Raw genomic sequence first — 21085 nt, 5'->3', positions numbered from 1 at the left:
ATGGAATGAATTCTTCCAATGAGTTCTGCAGAGTGTGGTAGAAGGGTGAGCAGAAGGGCATATGGGAAGTTGTTTTAAAGATTGGTGTTGAAAATTTACGTGCTAAAGGAAATGATGAGGGAGCAAGACACAATGGTATAGAGGCTGAGATGGTGGAGGTTTGGTACTGTCCCCCTTTGCCCCAAAGGTGAGATCCTCAATACAGCTGAGGACGAGGAAAGCGCTGAGTCTTTGAACCTGGGCTGGGTGAGATGGGAGGCTGTGGATGAAGTGCATTGCATTCTGCCTGTGTTGCAGGCAGCAGGATGATTCTAAGTCAGGCAGCAATGCCAAGGATGTAGAGAGCCTGCAGGCAGGTGGTAGGGAAACTAGAACAGACTTGAACTTGATTCAGGGAGCTGAAGGACAGGACCTTTAGCAGGAGGTGAGGCCTAGTGGGGAAAAACTATGAATTCTTGGGGGAAAACTATGAATTCTTGCAAGGTATTTCCTGGCACAGCATATTAGCTAAAAAACAAACAAACACACATGTGTTTTAAAGTTTCTTTCATCTTGAGAGGGGAAAATTTTCATTTGGAAATGTACAATTTGTTGGGTCTACCATGTTGTATTCTTCTTTTGCCCAGTATTAAAAGGTTAGCTTGTCAGGCGCCAGTAGCTCATACCTGTCATAGAAGCTACTCAAAAGGCTGAGATCTGAGGATCATAGTCCAAAGTCAGCCCAGGTAGGAAAGTCCATGAGACTCTTATCTCCAACAAAATACCAGAAAACTGGAAGTGGTGCTGTGACTCAAAGTGGTAGAGCTCTAGCCTTGAGTGCAAAAGCTCAAGGATAATGCCCAGGCTCTGAGTTCAAGACCCATGGCCGTTAAAATAAAATGGTTAACTCAAAGTAGTACAGTTAGCTAAAAAATAGTATGAAATGAGCACTTGAAGAAAACATCACAATATGATCACATGTAATGATCTTAGCATAACAAACCAATAAAATGAAGACGCATTTCTTAGAAGTAATCAAGCACTGGGGAAAGGATGCAATTCAGAAGACAGAGCAACAAGCATAAAAACCAATCTTGTTCGATTCTCAATGTAATTCCATGGGGAAACTGTCTGCAACTGTCATTATTGATCGTATTTTATGTACATAGAATAGGGCTGTCAATGGAAGCAGAGATGACATGGAAAAGAGACTTATCAGGTACCATCATCACCAGTGCCATTTGTGTTCTTGTGTCTTTGTATTCAAAAGTCTCTTTTTCCCTAGGAATGACAAGGTGACTTGATTCTGTTAAAATATCATCATAAGGAACCAAGCACCATTTGGTAGCATGAAGTACCTTTAAAGATAGATTCCATAATCTATTACCATTCTTCATGTGTTTTGTTTTTTTTTTTTGTCAGTCATGGGACTTAAACTCAGAGCCTGGGTGCTGTCCCTGAGCTCTTTGGCTCAAGGCTAGCACTCTACCACTTTGAGCCACAGCACTACTTCCAGTTTTCTGGTGGTGGTTCGTTAGAGATCAGAGTCTCATCGATATTCCTGCCCAGGCTGCCTTTGAACAGCAATCTTCCTATCTCAGCCTCCTGATTAGCTAGGGTGACAGGTGTAAGCCACTGATACCCCACTTCTATTACTGTTCTTACTAGAGATTATAATTCTGGTGGATAAAACAATATTGTGATAGATGCCTTTGAAAATTCCTCAGGGAGGAAAAATAGATTTTTAGATCTTATGAAACATATAGCTCTTCACTTACCACTCCCCCCCCCCCTCCACCCCATTCCAAAATATAGTCCCTTGATATCCATGGGAAATTAGTTCCAAGATGCCCCTCCATCTGGGCACCCCAATCCACAATGAAAGTTCTGTGTGCAAAAATGGCATAGTAGTTGCATGAAATCCATGCACATCCATTTGTGTATTTTAAGTGATTTTTTAAAAAAATTATCTTTAGGTAGTGGTACAAAGGGAATTCAACTTGACATGTCAGCTTATGAATACAGTGCATCTTAATCAACATCACCCCTTACATCTTCCTCCTCCATCTCCCAACTCCATCCATGCCCTGAATATTCCTAGTTCCATTTTCATATGTATATACTGAATTTCATAACTGCATCCTCCCGCCCTTCCCTTGCTTCCTTTATACATGCTCTTCCCCCAACCTCGACTCCCTGACATCTCAAGTTCCAGCTCCTTGAGATTCATTTCACCAGACTGCAAGTTGGTTGTTGAAAGGAATTATACCATTGGAATCTTCCCTTGCATATAGTATACTTTAGTTAATTTGTGCATAGATGCATATGGCCCTGAATATGTTTATAGATAGATAGATAGATGATAGATAGATAGATAGATAGATTGACTTATAGACCAGATCTAACTTCTACATATGAGAGAAATCATGCATCCTTGGTTTCTCTAGGCTCGACTCATATTACATATTTTCCCATTTCTCTGCAAATGATTTAGTATCATTCTTCCTGATAGATGTGTTAAATTCTGTGTGTGTGTGTGTGTGTGTGTGTGTGTGTGTGTGTGTGTGTGTGTGTGTGTGTGTGTGTGTGTGTGTACGTGACACATCTGTTGATCCATCCTTTGAAGGATTTCTGGGCTTTTTTCTCTAACTTGGCTAGAATGTACAGTGCATCCATGAACATTGATGGGCAAGTCGTTTTTACCATATCTTGACTTGTAATCTTTTGGACAAATGCCCAAACATATAGTGCTGGAACATAGGGTAGTTCTCTATTTTGTTTTTTGAGGAATCACCAAACTGCCTTCTATAATGAAAACATTGGTTTACATCCCCACCAATGGTGTAGCAGGGTTCCTTTTACCCTGGCATCTACTCTTGTTTCTCTTCTTGTTGACTGGCCATTCTGACTGAGATGAGATGGAATCTCAGTGTTGTTTTGATTTACATTTTCTTTATGGCCAGAGGAGTGGACATTTCTTCACCATGTCTATTGGCGACTTTAGATCATTTTTATATTGTTTATAAAATGTAAATGTGATGTGAAGAGTTGCTATTCTATATTGTTTAAGAACTATCGACAAGAAAAAGTCCATATATGTTTGGTGCAAACACCTTTTAAAAAACATTTTCCATCATTTGTTATTGATTTCACTGGTGTGTAGTCTACAGATATAGAGGACTGATTGAAATGATGGCATTCTACAACTGAGTTCCGTTTGCTTGCTATTGTTAACTGGCTGGTTTCAGAGTTCGCTTCCTGTGGAATTCCTTTCTTGCTGTTTTCAGACCTTTCCCTCATCTTCACTCTTGGTCATAAATCTAGCTGATGAAGTGGGTAGGGTAGTGTACCACCCATGTAGTCCTAGGTTCTTGGTAGGATGAGTCAAAGGATTTCTTGAGCCCCAGACAGTTGGAGGCCAGCACGGACAACATAAAGACACCCCATCTCAAGAAGAAGTAGGGGAAGAAGCATGAGAAGAACAAGCAGAAGGAGGAAGGAAGAGGATGAGAGTAATAACAACAAGAGAAAGAAGGAGGAGGAAGAGGAGGAGGAGGAAGAAGAAGAAGGAGAAGGAAGAGGAGGAGGAAGAGGAAGAACAGGAGGAAGATGAAAAAGAGAAAGGAGAGGAGGAGGAGGAAGAGAAAGAGGGAGACAAAGAGGAGGAGGAGGAGGGGGGGAAGAAAAGAAGGGAGACAGATAAGGAGAAGAGGAGGAGGAGGAAGAAGAAGAGGAGAAAGAGGAGGAGGGACAAGAAAGAGAAGAAGAGATGAAGTAGTAGTTGTTAGGAGAAGGAGGAGGAAGAGAAAGAGAAAAGAAAAAGAAAGAGAGGAAGAAAGGAAGGAAGGAAGGAAGGAAGGAAGGAAGGAAGGAAGGAAGGAAGGAAGGAGGGAAGGAGGGAAGGAGGGAGGGAGGGAGGAAGGAAGGAGGGAAGGAGAGAAGGAAGGAAGGAAGGAAGGAAGGAAAGAAGGAAGAAAGGAAGGAAGGAAGGAGAGAAAGAACACAATCCAGTTTCATAACTGATGCCCATGCCTCCAGTTCTACTTCTCTCACTTTGCCACTTCTTTTTGTTTCCCACCCCCTTACCTGTATTGGTCAGCCTCGGGATTCACAGCCTCTCCTGATTGGCTAACACCCAACATTTAACCCAAGAGGGTGGGGAGTCTTGGTGAGATTCTAGGGAACAAAGGGTCCAGCAGGAAGAGTCCAGGCAAGCTGCATGGACTTTACATCTGTTAATCGTGTCTTAATTGTCCTGAAGGCCTCAGAAGAGTGTGTCATCAGTACCTTCTAGAAACTCCTAGAAGTGTAATGTGGCTTACAGTGCCCTTTATGGCCTGATGTGTGCCTGTTGCCCTTTTCATTTCAATATTTGTTGCTTTTCTTTGTGCTGCTGGGGATGGAACCCGGGGCCTGGTGCACTCAAGGCAGCCATGTTGTGTCTTTGCGCATGCTCCCTGCAAACGACATGGACGCCTTCCTGGAAGCTGCTGAGTACAAGACCCTCCTGCAGCCCTCCCTGGGACTCAAATCATTGTCAGGAGACAACAACCCCAGACGGAGCTTGCGTTTTCTCTCCTTTGTGTTCCTGCGGTGCCTTGCACAGTCCCACGAGGTCCCACTTCTCCCATGATCTACTCTAATCCTCTCAGGCCCCAGCTGATTCCTACTGCAGGCGGACATGTCCTGGATGAGTTTGGGACCATCTTCTAGCCTCATTTCCCCAGTGCCTGTTTGAGTATCTGCTGCCTGGAATACCCAGGGCATGGAAGTGAAATAGGTGTTAGACCCAATGGCAGGGCCTCTCTGGAGACATTGGAGGAAGCCTCTCAGAGTCTGTTGGCATCACTAACAGTTCGTCTGAGGGCATCTTTTCTGCTTCTATCCAAGCCTTAGCCCACCTATTTTCCATCATGACTGTAGAGGAAGGTCACAGAGGCTGGAGTCACTGGCTCCTATTTTCTCTCTGATCAATTAAAACTGAGTCTCTAAGGCCCAGAAACCAGGAAGAAGTGAATGCAAGAGTTTCAGAGCCCAAGGATGATGCAAGGGGGAGGGGGGTGGAGTGGGAGGTTCACACACTTGGAAGGGACTTTTCTCTTAGACACTGTGCTGATGAAATTAATCTCTTGGTGGATCAAGTGTCGTGGCATGCTGGTTCGTCATCAGAAGGCTCTAAATGACCTAGAACTTCAAGTTGGGATGGGGGTCATCGCATGGCTCTGAGACACCACTCCAGCCACGACACTGCCTGTCGCCCTCATCAACCAACAATCCCCTTCTTCTTCAGGCTGGAACCTTTATTATTCTTCAAACTAAAAGCATTAGAATCAAGTCATGTGTCTTTCATATAGACTGATCATATTTAGGCAAGAAAATGTAAAAAGTGATTTTTGTTGGTGGTGTTGTTAGTCATAGGGCTTGAACTCAGGGACTGCACACTCTCCTTGAGCTCTTTTGCTCAAGGCTCATGCTCTACCACTTTGAGCCACACCTCCACTTCCGGGTTTCTGGTTGTTTATTGGAGATAAGAGTCTCATGGACTTTCCTGCCCCAGCTGGCTTTGAACTGCAGTCCTCAGATCTCAGCCTCCTGAGTCGCTAGGATTACAGACGTGAGACACCAGCACTCAGCAAAGCTATTCTTTTATAGGTAAGGCAGTTGCCAATAGTCATAGATCATGTCTCACCAAAATGCTTGTTACAGAGCAGGGCCTTTAATATGTCTTGAGATGAGAGGTACATCCATGACTGACTTAGGGTGAACAGAGCTGTATGGGGTTAAAAGAACTCACTGGGGTTTAAAAAAAAAAGACCTGAGCAGGAATTTCAGCAGGCTGTGCTGTCTTGGGAACCTAGTTGAGTGTTCAATGAAACAGAACATTGCGTTGCCTCTCCTGACGGCCTAAGATTTCTGTGCCATTTTGTTTCTCCAGTGCTTTCCACAAGCCAGAAATGGAGCAGAGCAAGCTGGAGTGAGTCTTTAGCTTTAAAGCAGACTTTAAAGGTTGGGCAAGTTGCTTAGCTTTTTTTCCTCAAGGCTGGTGTTCTACCACATAAGCCACAGCTCCACTTCTAACTTTGGGCTGCTTCGAACCATCATTCTCAGATCTCAGCCTCCTGAGTCACTAGGATTACAGGTGTGAGCCACAGCACTCCACAAAGAATTTTTTAAAGAATCTGCTCCCTATGTCTCCTTTTGTTGTTGTTGGTGGTGGTGGTGGTAGTCATGGGGCTTGAACTCAGGGCCTGGGAACTGTCCATGAGCTTTTTCATTCAAGGCTTAGTGCTCAACCACTTTGAGCCACAGTGCCACTCCTGGGTTTTTAGTGGTTAATGGGAGATAACAGTCTCATGGAGTTTACTGCCTGGGCTGGTGTTGAACCATGATCATCAGATCTCAGCCTTCTGCATAGCTATTACTGACCAAAAAACAAAAACAGCATAACCCTAGGCGGTTTCAAGGCTTTCTATCCTGACATTAGCAATGTGAGGCTTAGTACGTTATCTTCCTGAAGTGTAGAATTACCATGGATGTTAGGGGGGAAAAAGGGTGAGGGACTAATATTTTAATATACTAAGTCAGAAAGTAAAACATGTTTCTATTCTCTGAGATAACAGAACTGAATTTTAGTTCCAGCTATCTGCATTCTAACGCTGGTGCGAAAATTAGATGAAGAGATTGTATTCTGTTGCATTCCCAAAGGGAATAGCTGTAGGTCCGGTGAAGAATTGATCTGCTTAGATACAATCAATGAAAAAACAAGGACCAATTTCCAAGTAGTCGGTGAGGTAGGCACACATCCATTCTGACCTCTGCATCCCGCAGTGGATACATGGAGAGACTCACCATTGTAATTTCAACCACAGTGAGGCAGAGAAAGCATTTTAGCAATGCTGGGGCCTACAGCCAGGCTTTTCTGTGGTGTACCAAGAGTCAAATACTCTTTTGCTCAAGTGCCAAAGGTGTTGGTTATTTGGAAGGCCCAGCTAGTTTTGGCCCAGGATTCTCCTGTGCGTCGTTGAAATCGAGCCCAGTCTGCAGGTGCAGTGCTGTTTGCATAACCTGAGGTGAGATTCAAACCCTTCAGATTCCTTGCTGATTTCTGGCTTGCAGACTTGCTTTCCTCAGAGAACCTTCTAGGCTTGCCCAAGGAGATGCTGAGGTCAGAATCGGTGTGTGCCTGCCTTTCTCATTTTCACTGATTGCATCTAGACAGATCAATTCTGATTTCCATCTACTTTATCTTCATAAGGTGTGAGGAGGGAGGAGGCACTGGGGCATGAATTCAGGGCCTTGTGCTCCTACTGGCTTTTTAAACTCAGTGTCCTATGCCTTGAGCCACATCTCCACATCCAGTGTTCTGATGATTAATTGGTGGCTCACTGGTGGCTCATGCCTGTAATCTTAGCTACTCAAGAGGCTGAGATCTGAAGATAGTAGCTCCAAGAGAGCCAGGGTGAAAGTCCACAAGTTAACTGGAGAATTAACTACCAAAAATCGAGAAGTGGAACTGTGGCTCAAGGAGTACCAGCCTTGAGCAAAAATCAATTAATTAATTAAATGTTTAGGGACAGTGCCCAGGCCCTGAGATCAAACTATCTCCCAGAATGTTTGCCTGGGCTGGCTTTGAATAGTGATCCTCAAATCTCAGCCTCTTGAATAGCTAGCTGGAAGTGCCCTGTGCCCAGCTTTGCATATGCTTTTGGAGCCTGGATAATGTTACGTTACTAAATAACCCCAGGTTTCTGGGTTTTGTTATTGTTTTTGTTTTGTTTTTGGACAATCATGGAACTTAAAACTCAGGGCCTGGGCACTGTCCCTGAGCTCTTCTGCTCAAGGCTAGCACTCTACCACTTGAGCCACAGCACCACTTCAGGTTTTCTGGTGGTTCGTTGGAGATAACAGTCTCACAGACTTTCCTGCCAGGGTTGATTTTGAACCACGACCCTCAGAGCTCAGTCTGTGTGAGCCACTGGCACCTGGCTTCCTGAGGGTATCATTGTGATTCTAAGATACTAGGTGACAGACAATGTGGCCATTAGCTGGGCATACTGAGAACTCTGAAGTATATCACAGACTTGATCATTTCTGGCCTTACCTGCTCTAATCCTGGCATTGTATCCACAGTCCCCATTCCCCCAGGCCACTAAGGATGCGGTGAGCTTGGGGAGCATCAACCTCATCTTCCAACATGAGCAAAGTTAAGCCCCATCCTCCTGTCCACCCTGGGGTGCATTATGGGCGGTTCATTAAGGACCTGCAAACTCAGCTTTCTTCTACTTACACCAAACTTTTGGAATCCCCTGTGCATGGATTAGACTCTGCCAGTCCCTGCACAGGAACTAATTTGTTTCATAAATGACTAACGGCATGGATAATAAATGGCTCCTCATAACATAGCATATTTTGGCCCATTGGGTTAAGTGGAAGGACATCAGCCCAGAGCAAAATGCGGGAGTCTTAAGCACTAAGACTTATTCAAAGTAAACCATGCCCCCTGCACAGACTAAGCTTTGCAGATGCCTTCCCCCTAAGATGAGATGAAAAGGATGCATGGACTGTGAATCTTGTAGCCAGATGCCAGTGGCTCACGCTTGTAATTCTAGCTACTCAGGAGTCTGAGATCTGAGGATACCAGTTCTAAGCCAGCCAGGGCAGGGAAATCTGTGAGACTTATCTCTCCAGTTAACCATCTGAAAACCAGAAGTGGTGCAGTGGAGCTGTGGTTCAAGTGGTAGAGCACCAGCCCTCAGAGACAGCACTCAAGCCCTGAGATCATCACAATAAAAAACAATTCTTAGTATTATCATGATATCTTATTGTGAAGCAATGCAAATGTTAGCTTTCTTGGTTTTCTCTTTTGGAAAAGCTTTTCACAAATGCCAACGAGTTCAGTGAAAGCGGAGACGAATGACAACATCACAGTGTTCACCAGGATTTTGGACGGGCTGCTGGATGGCTATGACAATAGACTGAGGCCTGGGCTGGGAGGTGAGTGTGCTCACGCGCTGCTGAGGCCAGGCCTGTGAGGATGGGGAGCCCCCCCCCCCCCCCGAGGCGGGAAAGCTCCACCTCTCATTGGCTGGGCTGGGAGGCGTGTGTGAAAAGCTTCGCTTCTCATTGGCTGGGCTGGGAGGCGTGTGTGAAAAGCTCTGCCTGTTATTGGCTGGTCTGAGAGGCATGTGTGGCTGGACTGGGAGGTGTGTCTGGAAAGCTCCGCCCCTCATTGGCTGACTTGTGTTTGCTGGGACCCAATCCTGGGAAGCGCTACCCTGACCATGGCTCTGGATTGGATGATTGCCTTCTAAGTCTTGCCAAGGATGTGCAGTCTTGGTTATTTTCAGCTCGAGGCAGTGTTTGCCTTTAAAATATCCCTGTGCCAACTTCCTTCTTCCTGGGTTGTGTGTGTGTGTGTGTGTGTGTGTGTGTGTGTGTGTGTGTGTGTGTGTGTGTGTGTGCCAGTCTTGGGGCTTGAACTCAGGGCCCCAGGCACTGTCCCTGAGCTTTTCTTCTTTTGTTTTACTCAAGGCTATCTCTCTACCACCTTGAGCCACAGCTCCACTTCTGGTTCTCTGGTGGTTCACTGGAGATAAGAGTCTCACAGACTTTCCTGTCTGGATTGGCTATGAACCATGACCCACAGATCTCAGCCTCTCCTGAGTAGCTAGGATGACTGGCGTGAGCCACGGGCACTCAGCCTTCCCAGATAATCTTAGTGTCCACTCTAGTCACTTAGGGAGGGACCAGTGCTTGGATGCTGTTGAAGACACAGGAGGCCGTGGAGGCTCACGCCTGCGATCCTCAGCTACTCAGGAGGCTGAGACTCGAGAATCCTGGTTGTAAAGCAGCCTGGAAACAGAGAAGTCCATGAGATTCTTCATCCTCAAATTTTTTTTAAACATCAGAAGTAGAGGGTTAGAGCCCTAGGCTTGAGTCCAAAAAGCCAAGGGACCATGCTTCAGGCTTTGAGTTCAAGTCCCTGCACGTACGCGCGCGCGCACACACACACACACGAACAGGTGAGCAGAATATGACCATCCATGCCAGCGGGCTGCAGCCTAGCATCTGTGTTTCAGAGCGAATCACGCAGGTCCGGACCGACATTTACGTGACCAGCTTCGGCCCAGTGTCAGACACAGAAATGGTAAGTTCCCCTGGGCCTGGGCCCATGCATTCCGCCCTCACTAAATCACCCTGGGAAGAACTTCCCCCGTGGCTCAGGCGCCACCCCAACGCCTTTCCTTTGCCTCCAGGAATACACCATCGACGTGTTCTTCCGGCAGAGCTGGAAAGACGAGCGGCTGCGCTTCAAGGGGCCCATGCAGCGCCTGCCTCTCAACAACCTGCTCGCCAGCAAAATCTGGACCCCGGACACGTTCTTCCACAACGGGAAGAAATCCATCGCCCACAACATGACCACGCCCAACAAGCTGCTGCGGCTGGAGGATGATGGCACCCTGCTGTACACCATGCGGTGAGCGCAAAGCCCTGGAGGGGCCAGGGCCGGGACTACAGGCTGGGAAGCATGCCCAGAGAGCAATGCAAGAGGTGGGGGGGGGGAGGGATCGGGCTCCCTGAGCACCCAAGGGCCTTGGGACCCTGTCAGTCACTCTGAAAAGGAGTCCTGAGACGCTGACTTCAGAGTAAAGCCTAAATCCTTGGCCATTGCCTTGGGGAAGATAAAAATGGAGTGCATTCTCAGCCCCATGAGCAAAGCGTGGAAGGCATAATGTAGAGGCTGAGATCTTGGAGCCCAGAGTCTGCCTGGGGTTAGGGGTGAGTAATTTGGGTGCGGTAACCGTATATGTTTGTGGGATACAAATAACCTTCAACCCCATGGAAATGTTGTCCTTCATTCTCATTGTTGAGAGACTGTGGTTAGATCCTAAGCTTAAAAGAATAGATCATGAGGCCAGGTGCCCATGGCTCATGCCTGTCATCCTAGCTACTCAGGAGGCTGAGGGCTGAGGATCACGGTTCAAAGCCAGCCTAGACAGGAAAAGTCTGTGAGACTCCTATCTCCAATGAACCATGAGAAAACCGGAAGTGGTGCTGTGGCTCAAAATGGTAGAGCATCAGCCTTGAGCAAGAGAGCTGAGGGACAGCACCCAGGCCCTAAGGTCAAGTTCCACAACCACCACCACCACCAACAACAAAGATATATCATGAAATACAACATACTATTTCTAGGAGACAATGGCTGTCACCAGTGAATGGAGCCTGTTTAGAAGGAGAAGAGATGGGAGAGGAAATGCTTTACTGAGTTCCTTATTCCAGGTGCAAATATTGAAACTTTTAGTCCTCAAAGAGCCAGCCAGGTGACCCTGTGGCCCACAGAAAGCATGGCACATAGGGGTTTGGTTATAGAGGTTTGGTTATCAGCCTGGGGTCTCACGAAGAGAAACAGAAATTGGAACTAAGCCACGAGCCATGGCTTTTCTTTATCCACACTTGCAGTTTGGAGGGGTGCCATGTTATTGGACGAAAGAGGACCTTCATAGCACACCTCCCTCCCCATTCAGAGTGTCATGCCCAGAAGGCAGCCTGGGACAGAGGGAAGCCAGAGAGACTTGTCGGAAGTAATGAGTGGTTGTGTATTCAGAGCAAGTCTGCTAATGAGCTGCAAAGTTGATAATGAGCTTTCTTTTTCAGTCCTCTGCAACATTTGGGAAGTGGAAATGGTTCTTCTTCAAAGCGTAAGGGATTTTAATGAGCTAGAGCTAGAGCCATAGGGTGACAGTGTTTTATTGATGTAGTAATGGCAGGGAAAGGGCAGTATGATCACTGGTGGAGATATAGATCACGTGATGAGTGTGTATGGTAGCCCATGCATTTATGGTGTGTTTCCAGGGGGATGTGGGACAGAGTCAGCCATTCAGCACTGCTTGATCCACTAGAGGGCGCTATGGGGAGGCAGTCCTAGCTGGGAGGTCTTTAGGTCATTGGGTGTGTGGCCTTGATGACGACCTTGAGACCCTGCCTCCTCTACCTTTCTATTGCTCCCTGTCGAGAGCAATAGGGAATTGCTCTGAAATTTCCATGTGAGGCAAAACAAAACCCAAAAAACAAAAAAATGTTTTTGTCTTTATAAGTTGATTTAGCTCTGGTATCCGTGGCAGTAATAGAAGGCTGACTGGCAGGGTTTATAAAAACAATAGCTAGCTACTTTGCTAGTCATGTCTGGACAATAACCGCCATAAGGAACTTTGCAGAAACACTGGCTAAGCATCATACCCAAAGGTATCTATTAGGACATTGCTTTTGATCACCAACATTGGTTTCCCACTGTGTCTGCTCTTACTTAGGTTTGCATTCAAGGTTTGGGCGGCGGCTGCTTCTTCTTCTTCTTCTTCTTCTTCTTCTTCTTCTTCTTCTTCTTCTTCTTCTTCTTCTTCTTCTTCTTCTTCTTCTTCTTTTCCTCCTCCTCCTCCTCCTCCTCCTCCTCCTCCTCCTCCTCCTCCTCCTCCTCCTCCTCCTCCTTCTTCTTCTTATTTCTGAAACTATATCTGAAACTATATCTCCATTTCTGGTTTTTTTTTGTTGATTCTTTGGAGATAAGAATCCCACAAACTTTGATACTTGGGCTGAGAAACTGTGGATCACAGTTCAAAGCCAGCCCAAGCAGGAAAATCCAGCGTGATTCTTATCTCCAATTAAACACTGAAAAGCTGGAAACAGAGCTTGGCTCACATGAGAGAGCATGCCCTGAGCCTTGAGTGAAGAAGCTAAGGGACAGTATCCAGACCCTGACTTCAAGCCCCATTAGTGGCAATGAATGACTTTTCCTGAATGCATATATATTTCATACCATCTTTAAATTTAAAAAATATTAAAAAATCAAATCACAGCAAGTTGCAGGGCGTCTGCACTGAACAGCTTCTGGTGGAGTCTTTCAGGGTTGTCCCTAGAGTGTGAATCAAACATGATGCTGGGGGTTCAGGACTCCACAGAGCAGTTTCTCTCCTCTTCTGTCGCCAGATCCAAGCTTTCATTTTAAGGATGCTGAGCAGATAAAGGTGCTGACCCCAGAACTTGGCTTTAGCCCACCCAGGATTTTGGTGTGATTGTCATCATAGGCAGCCAACATAGTGGTTGTTTAAGTAATCATTGTGAGCCTGATAGGCAAACTTCTGCTGTATAGGGTAGGCATGTCTCCAGGTATCTGTGTGTGTGTGTGTGTGTGTGTGTGTGTGTGTGTGCGTGCTTGCCAGTCCTGGGGCTTGAACTCAGGGCCTGGATGCTGTCCATGAGCTTCTTTAGCTCAAGGCTGGTGCTCTACCACTTGAGCCACAGCACCACTTCCAGCCTTTTCTGAGTAGTTTATTGGAGAGAAGCATCTCACAGCTTTTCCTTCCTGGGCTGACTTTGAACTATGATCCTCAGATCTCAGCCTCCTGAGTAGCTAGGATGACAGGCATGAGCCACCAGCACTGGCACCCAGCATCTCAAGGTGTCTTGTCTCTGGTGAATGGGTGAGCAAGCTCTAGGCTCTCACATTTGCATATTTGCCTGCACGTGCAAGCTCTTGAGAAATGGCTTGATGGTGAGTGTCTCCACAGGGAATATGCCCCTGGAGTTTGAGCCCTGGGGGCACAGTAAGGCCCCTCAGAGTTCGGGAGCAAGGAAACAACTACAGCCAAGCCAGGACTTAAAGGAATGCACACTCTGCTAGAACCACATAGTTCTGTGTACTTCAGCAAACAAAAGGGCTCTTCCACCCATGGCCACCTTGCCCAGGCCAGTGTGAACATTGGAGTTAAGTTCAACTTTGCGCACTTAGTGCTTTCCAATCCTTGGACGGTTTACACCAGTGCCTCAGAAAGCACAGGGTTTGCTTTGTGTTTGTTCTTCTGATTGGAGGACTGCTTGAACATGTGCATGCTCCCTGAATAGCCACAAGAGGGCACCACAGTCACATGTTTGGTTAGCAGTGGGTCACATCTGGTTGGGTGGATGTGAACTTGAAGGGAATTCCTTATACTGTCTTGAAAGTTTGACCTATGGAAAATGCACGTGAAGGACATTGTGGCACACAGGTAGAAATGTTTAACTAGACACGGGAGATGTGTGCATATACACACACAACCAAAAATAGCTATCTACGCTGTGTCCAGTTAAAAACCACTTTCATGAGCCAGCAGATAGATAACATTGGATGAATCTCGCAGGTTTAAGGGAACTCTTATTTTATGGCAAGAAACAAAATGTGAATTTTAAAATAACTGAGAAACTATAAGGTATGCTGTCAAGATCAAAGAGAATCAACAGGAATATTTTGGTACATGTCACATATAGATAATTTTCTTTATATATATTTGTGTGTGTGTGTGTGTGTGTGTGTGTGTGTGTGTGCATCCTCTATACATGTGTGTGTCCTGTAATTTTCAGGTGATATAATTCTCCCTGTTGAGATGCCACCTTAGCAAACAAACTGGGTGAGATGCATATGTCCGTAATCTCAGCGACACAAGACGCACAAATAGGGGGGTGGGGGAGGAAGGTCAAGACTCTATCCTTAAAAAAAAAAAAAGCTGGGCGCCAGTCACTCAGACCTGTAATCCTAGCTACTCAGGAGATTGAGATCTGAGGATCGTGGTTCAAAGCCAGCCAGGGCAAAAAAAGTCCCTGAGACTCTTATCTCCAATTAACCACCAGAAAAACTGGACGTGGTGTTGTGGTTCAAGTGGTAGAGTGCTAGCCTTGAGATGAAGAGCTGAGGGACAGCACCCAGGCCCAGAGTTCAAGACCCCATGACCAACAACAAAAAATAAATAACTAAAATAATAAATAAGTTAAAGCAAAAAAGAGGGGAGAATCTGGCTCAAGTGGTAGAGCACTTGCGTATTAAAAACAAGACTGTGAATTCAGTCCCCAATCCCAGAAAATAATGATGATGATGATGATGATGATGATGATGATGATGATGATGATGATGATGATGATGATGTGGGCTCAGCACCCTAAGACTCTGTCGTCAACATTATCCCCAGTCTTAGATCAGGCAAACAGAGCCGGTGAAAATGAATGAACGGGAGTTTACCCACCCATAAAATCGAAGTTCCCAGACTCTCCTTTCTGTTCCTATTGTACTACCATCTAAATCCAAGACCAAGATGTGCTCACCATTCAGCCAGCAGGACTGGTGGCCACTGTCACTAGGTGGCGCTGTGGCCACACACAGAGAGGAAGGAAGCCAGGGTTATCTGAAAACCTAAATAACACGCTGCATGTCTGCAGGCTGCTCCCGTCCACACCACAGGATCAGAGGCCTTCCTCAGCTCCCAGGCCCTCCCACTGAGCAGAGAGCTAATCCCTGCCACCCAGACAACAGTTTGTTTGGTTTTCTTAATATATGGCTTTGCAATTATGCCCAGGTGGTTTGGATCAGGATCCTTCTATTGATACTTCTCACGTGGGAATGGGAATGAGACGTCAAGCCTGGAATTGTTAACAAGGAAGTCTTGCAAATGTTTGCCTGCCGTGGCCTTGAACCAGGATCCTCCCAATCTCCCGACCCCCAAGTAGCTGAGCTGACAGGCATAAGACACCCTATCTAGCCCAGGCTCCAGAATTTTGAGTGATACCAGCTTGGTCTGTTTCATCCCAATACTTGGTCCATATGCTCTTTCTCTGCAGGGTACCATTGTGTCTCGATGCTCTCTGCTTGAATGTGTGAATTTCATTTTAAGAACGGAGTCTATTTACACCTGTCGCAGCCATGTCTTTTTTTTCAGGTTTGCCTTGATTTCCCCACATTTGATCCATTGGAGTTTATTGATGGCTAGGCGTATGTACATACACATAAACATTTCACAAAATAGTCCTCCTCTCCCATTCATTATGGCCAAGCCTTTGAGGGGGGGAGGGGATGTGGAGTATTAAAAGGAGAAAACCGTATCAAAGTAGATGGATCGAGTTTTTGAGTTTTGGTTTAGAAATATACTAGCTTTTTTTCCCCTCTCATCTCTACCTCAATAAGAATTGCCAACCTCTATGTTCCAAACTGTGGAGGGGGAATGAAAAATACTGAGCCACAGTCCAAAGCTTGAAGGGAATATGTGAGCCAATGTAAGGCTGGTGATTGATCTCCTAGAGTGCTCTACTGCATTCAAACATGCAAATGAGCCACTGGGCCTGAAAACAACTCGTGAAATCTGGAAGTCAGGCTTAAAGGAAGTTGTACAGCTTCCATTCATGTCTAACAAAGAAGGCAGTTAGGAGAGTTCAGTGACAGATTATTTAAAGCATGGAATTCTTTTACTTGTCCAAATGAAATAGGAATCGTTTGAATGTTGTCTGAAAGCCTCCAATTGTAGATAACAGTAACTTTGTGTGTGTGTGTGTGTGTGTGTGTGTGTGTGTGTGTGTGTGTGTGTGTGTGTGTGTACTGGGCTTGGACTCTAGGCCTCTCATTCTCATTCTCACTCAGCTTTCTTGATCACAGCTGGTGATTATTTTGTCTTAAACTCTGGGCCTGGGCGCTGTCCCTCAGCTCTTCAGCTCAAAGCTAGCACTCTACCACTTGAGCCACAGCACCATTTCCTGTTTTCTGAGTGGTTTATTGGAGATAAGAGTTGCACAGAGTTTCTTGCTCCGGCTGGCTTTGAAGTGCAATCCTTAGATCTCAGCCTCCTGAGTAGCTAGGATTACAGGCGTGAGCCACCAGTGCCCGGCATTATTTATTCATTCATTTATTTATTTTGCTGGTTAATTGGAGATAAAGTCCTGTGGGCTTTTTGGCTTGGGCTGGCTTTGAACCTTGATCCTCAGATCTCAGACTCCTGAATAGTTAGCGTGACCAACGGGAGCGAGCCTCAAGTCTGAAGCATTTTGACATGTTTTCTAGCTGTGAGCTGTCATCCAGGCCATCAATTAGAATGCTACAAATCCAAGTTGGAGCAATAATCTTCATTTACAGGATGTCATTTTCCTGATTTGAAAATTAAAATGTTGTTCAGAAAGGAGACATTATTCTCCAATAAGTTACTGCTTGAATTGTCTTAACAGACTTTGGTGCAGCTTGTGTGTGTGTGTGTGTGTGTGTGTGTGTGTGTGTGTGTGTGTGTGTGTTTTGGTTTTTGGTTTGTTTGGTTTTTGTTTTTTGGTCTGTTATGGGGCCCGAACTCTGGGCCTGGGAAAAGTTTGGAAGTAATAACATAAATAGGACCTTTGGGGGAGGGGGGGGGGAATAAAAGAAAAAGGTTGTTGCTAGATCTATTAGTAAGTCAGTGGATTTTCACCACAGGACAATTCCTGGAGCTTTGAGGCTTTGTTTTCTTTTTCTTGTATTCTCTTTCTGTTTTTAGAAAAGGCTTTCCCTTTTAATTTGACTTCTTTTATTTATTTTTTATGTGGTACTAAGGAATTGAACCCAGGGCTTCATGCATGCTAGGCCAGCACTCTACCACTAAGCCACCTTCCCAGCCCAGCTTAGTTTTCTTGATCTAAGAAGGGTTCAAGCTGAAGGCTGGACTGGCTTTCATTCTGCAGAGGACTTTGATCTAATTCCCCAGGAGGACAGGGGAGGAGACGGTGCCTTTCAAAGAACCCGTGAATAGGAAGGAGGCTTCTCTCGACTACAGACATGTGCATAGGCCATTGTTAGGGTATTGAAAGGCACAGGACTTTTAAATTTATTATTCAGGTTGAAAGATTTGCTATTGGGGGGATGTTCTGAATCATTCTTTTATTTGTTTTGTTTTTAGAGACGGGGAAAAAATCTGTCATGGATGAAGTCTATACCATTGGAGGTTTGGGATTCAAATTCTAAAGAGCTCTCAACAATGAGCTCCTTAGAATAAAATAATCAACACGTCTCTCTAATAATAGCACCTATTGAGCTATTAATTGTCCATATAACTCTGTTTTTTATTCTGGAAATATTTTAAAGAGGTGATTTTTTTTTTCTTTTTAAAGTAGATCCAGCTAAATGTCTGTTTTTGGGCATTGTCTTTTCTCCTGTTCCCTGAACCATACACACGCACACACACACAGGCACAGACACACACCACACCACTTCCATACATTCACACACACACACATATGCACACTCATCCCCAAAATATTTTTTTTTTTGCTATTCTTGGTCCTTGGACTCTGGGCCTGGACACTGTCCCTGAGCTTCTTTTGCTCAAGGCTTAGCACTGTACCACTTGTGTGACAGCACCACTTCTGGCTTTTTCTATGATTAATTGGAGATGAGTTTCTCATGGATTTTCCTTCCTGGGCTGGCTTTGAACAGTGATCCTCAGATTTCAGCCTCCTGAGTAGCTAGGATGACAGGCGTGAACCACCAGTGGCCAGCAGTTGTAGATTCTTAATTCTGTAAAATCATGTGAACAGGCTGGGCACTGGTGGCTCACGCCTGTCATCCTAGCTACTCAGGAGGCTGAGATCTGAGGATCAACAATTGAAGCCAGCTTGACTAGAAAAGTCCCGTGAGACTCTTATTTCCAATTAACCACTCAAAAACTCTAAGTGGTGCTGTGGCTCAAAGTGGTAGAGTGCTAGCCTGAGTGAAAAGCTCAGGGACAGTGCCCAGGCTCAAGTCCCATGACTGACAAAACAAAACCTCATGTAAACATCTGATATTTGTTTATTAATTGTTATGACTCTGATACATACATCTATGCATGCTAGAATGAAAAACGTAGCCTTTTTTGCTAGTAACAGGACTTGAATTAAAAGCCTGGGTGCTGTCTCTTAACCTTTTCACTCCAGACTGGCATGAGCCACAGCTCCACTTTGGACTTTCTGCTAGTTAATCGGAGTTACAAGAGTCTCGCAGACTCATCCATATAGGCTGATTTCAATCCTCAGTCCTCAGATCTCAACCTCCTGCGTAGCTAGGATTACAGGTGTGAGCCAAGAGCTCCTGTCCTAAAATTTAGCCTCTTAAGGTCTTAATAACATGGAGATATTAGTGATATGTGAAATACTTATGCTCTTATGTCATCTATAAAATTATTATGCTTTATATACCAAGAACAAATAGAATATATGTATATATATACCAAATAGAATATATATGTATGTGTGTGTATGCGTGTGTATGTGTGTGTGTGTGTATAGATATCCACACTCTAGACCAAACACCAGATTAAATTATAAGTAAATTCTGGGTGCTGGTGGCTCATGCCTGTAATCCTAACTACACAGGAAGCTGAGATCTGACCATTCCAGTTCAAAGTCAGCCTGGGCAGAAAATCTTTGAGACTCTTATCTCCAATAAACTACTCATTAAAAGCCAGAAGTGTACAGCACTAGTCTTGAGTGGGGGCGGGGCAAGGGGGGGGGAGAAACTCAAGGACAGTGCCTTGGGCCCTGAGTTCAAGCCCCAGGACTTACCTGCACATACCACACACACACACACACACATGTAAATGGTAGATATTTGCAGTTTTCTTCTGTAACTTAATAAGTTCTTATAAATACACAGTAATATATTATACAAATATTATATATATGTATATATACATATATAGAGATAGAGAGAGAGGAGAGGATACTATGAAAAAGTTCTTCCCAAATGGAGGACTTCATCTGAACTAATAGCCCTCGGGGGACTCACTCCATCCCTGGGGACTTTCCCTCATCACCATGGCAACAGACAATCTCCTCTCTTCCACCAGAAAGACAACCCCCTCCCCACCCACTTCCACTCACATCCCATAGCTTCATTCAAACGGTGCATACTTTGACTACCCAGACCGGCAATGATCACATGTGAAATACACACCCAATTTCATAGTAAATCTGCTTTAACTAGAGAAGAAGTAAAGGTTTGGTTTGGTTTTGACTTCATTTCCATTCTGGCAACATCTAGATTTAATAAAACTAGAACTAGATAAAGGCGCTATTATGACAACATTCAATGATTCAACAACTCTAAAAGTCCACTGTTTTGTATTTTGGTTTCCTTTTCTGTTGGAAAAGAAAACAAGGACCAGGAGGTCAGCTCATGAATGTGATGTAGAATTTTACCTAATTAGTAAAAGGAAGTCTAGAGGAACATACAGGGGCGTCTTTTAATGCATTTTCTGGGGCTATACCAAAATACTGGATGCAGGGTAATGGACAAAGAAAAGAGATTTATTTAGCTCACTGCTTTGAAGACTGTAAGTCCAAAGTAAAAGAGATTTATTTAGCTCACTGCTTTGAAGACTGTAAGTCCAAAGTCAGGTCACTAAATCCATTCAGTGCCCAATGAGGGCTTCACTGTTGAAAATGTATTGGGGTATTGGGGTACTAGGTAGGAATAAGGATACCAAAGGAATTAAACAAGGAAACATTGGCTTTTGCAGAAGGGTGTGTGACTGGCAAAAATTTCAAATATGCAGGCACACTTGGCAGGAAGTCTGGCCAAGTTTTACACTAATTGTGCTCCTCATTCTGATTGGTCAGAACTCAGGTTCACAGATATTGTACCAATGGCCAGTTTGAAGGGAGTCAAAAAAGTTGTCAATGCTGTAGTATAAGTAACAGAATTTCTTCACTAAAATGTAAACAGGGACAGGAGGTAACTAAAATACAATCACCCAGGTCCATCCTACTCCCCAGAGGAGTACCATAGGATGCATTATTGCCAGTGTTCTCTTCTTCTTTTCTCCTCTTCTCATTGTTAAACCAATTACATAATAATCTTTAAGTAGTTGTCCCCAGGGGTTGCAATTCAACCAGTCAGTTTCGGAGCACAATGCATCTCCATCCACATTCTTGTCCCTTCCATCATTCTCTCCCGCCTCCCCCAGCCCCGCCCATTCCCCTCGATGAGTTTTTGTTCACCTGCGTCCAAGTTCCCGTATCTACATTGAATATCATGGCTGCTTTTGCCCACCCTGCTCTCTGCATCTGTTTGTCTCCCCCTCCTTGATCAAGCTTCCTCCCAGACCTCTGCTCACAGCCGTGAGGCTAGCTGTGCAACACTATCCATGCCCACGTTTCCTCCTCCCTACACCTCCAAGGTACTAGCATCAGACCTGGCTGTGGTTGCTATGGTTACATGCAGCCATTATCACCACAGTACACCAGGTTATTGTTGGCTTTGATTGTTATACTATTATTTGGGAGGCTAGGCTTAAATGAAAAAGATAATAAGCTTGTA

At 45.0% G+C, this 21085-nt stretch overlaps 1 protein-coding gene across 3 annotated transcripts in view; it reads left to right on the top strand.

Moving 5' to 3' along the window:
* Nucleotides 1–21085, top strand: part of Gabra5 (gamma-aminobutyric acid type A receptor subunit alpha5) — a 58980-nt gene that overhangs the window by 13824 nt on the left and 24071 nt on the right. For all 3 annotated transcript variants that reach the window (XM_070043067.1, XM_070043066.1, XM_070043068.1), the window contains exons 4-6: nt 8852–8973; nt 10059–10126; nt 10236–10456. In XM_070043067.1, the coding sequence (XP_069899168.1) occupies nt 8852–8973; nt 10059–10126; nt 10236–10456 (411 nt within the window). The remainder of the gene's footprint in view (nt 1–8851; nt 8974–10058; nt 10127–10235; nt 10457–21085) is intronic.

This window comes from Dipodomys merriami, unplaced genomic scaffold, assembly GCF_024711535.1.
Source record: "Dipodomys merriami isolate MVZ:Mamm:240054 unplaced genomic scaffold, mDipMer1.0.p SCAF_33, whole genome shotgun sequence".
NCBI classification, from domain to species: Eukaryota; Metazoa; Chordata; class Mammalia; order Rodentia; family Heteromyidae; genus Dipodomys; species Dipodomys merriami.
Note: the sequence above shows the minus strand (reverse complement) of the source record. Positions and strands in the feature narration are given on the sequence as shown.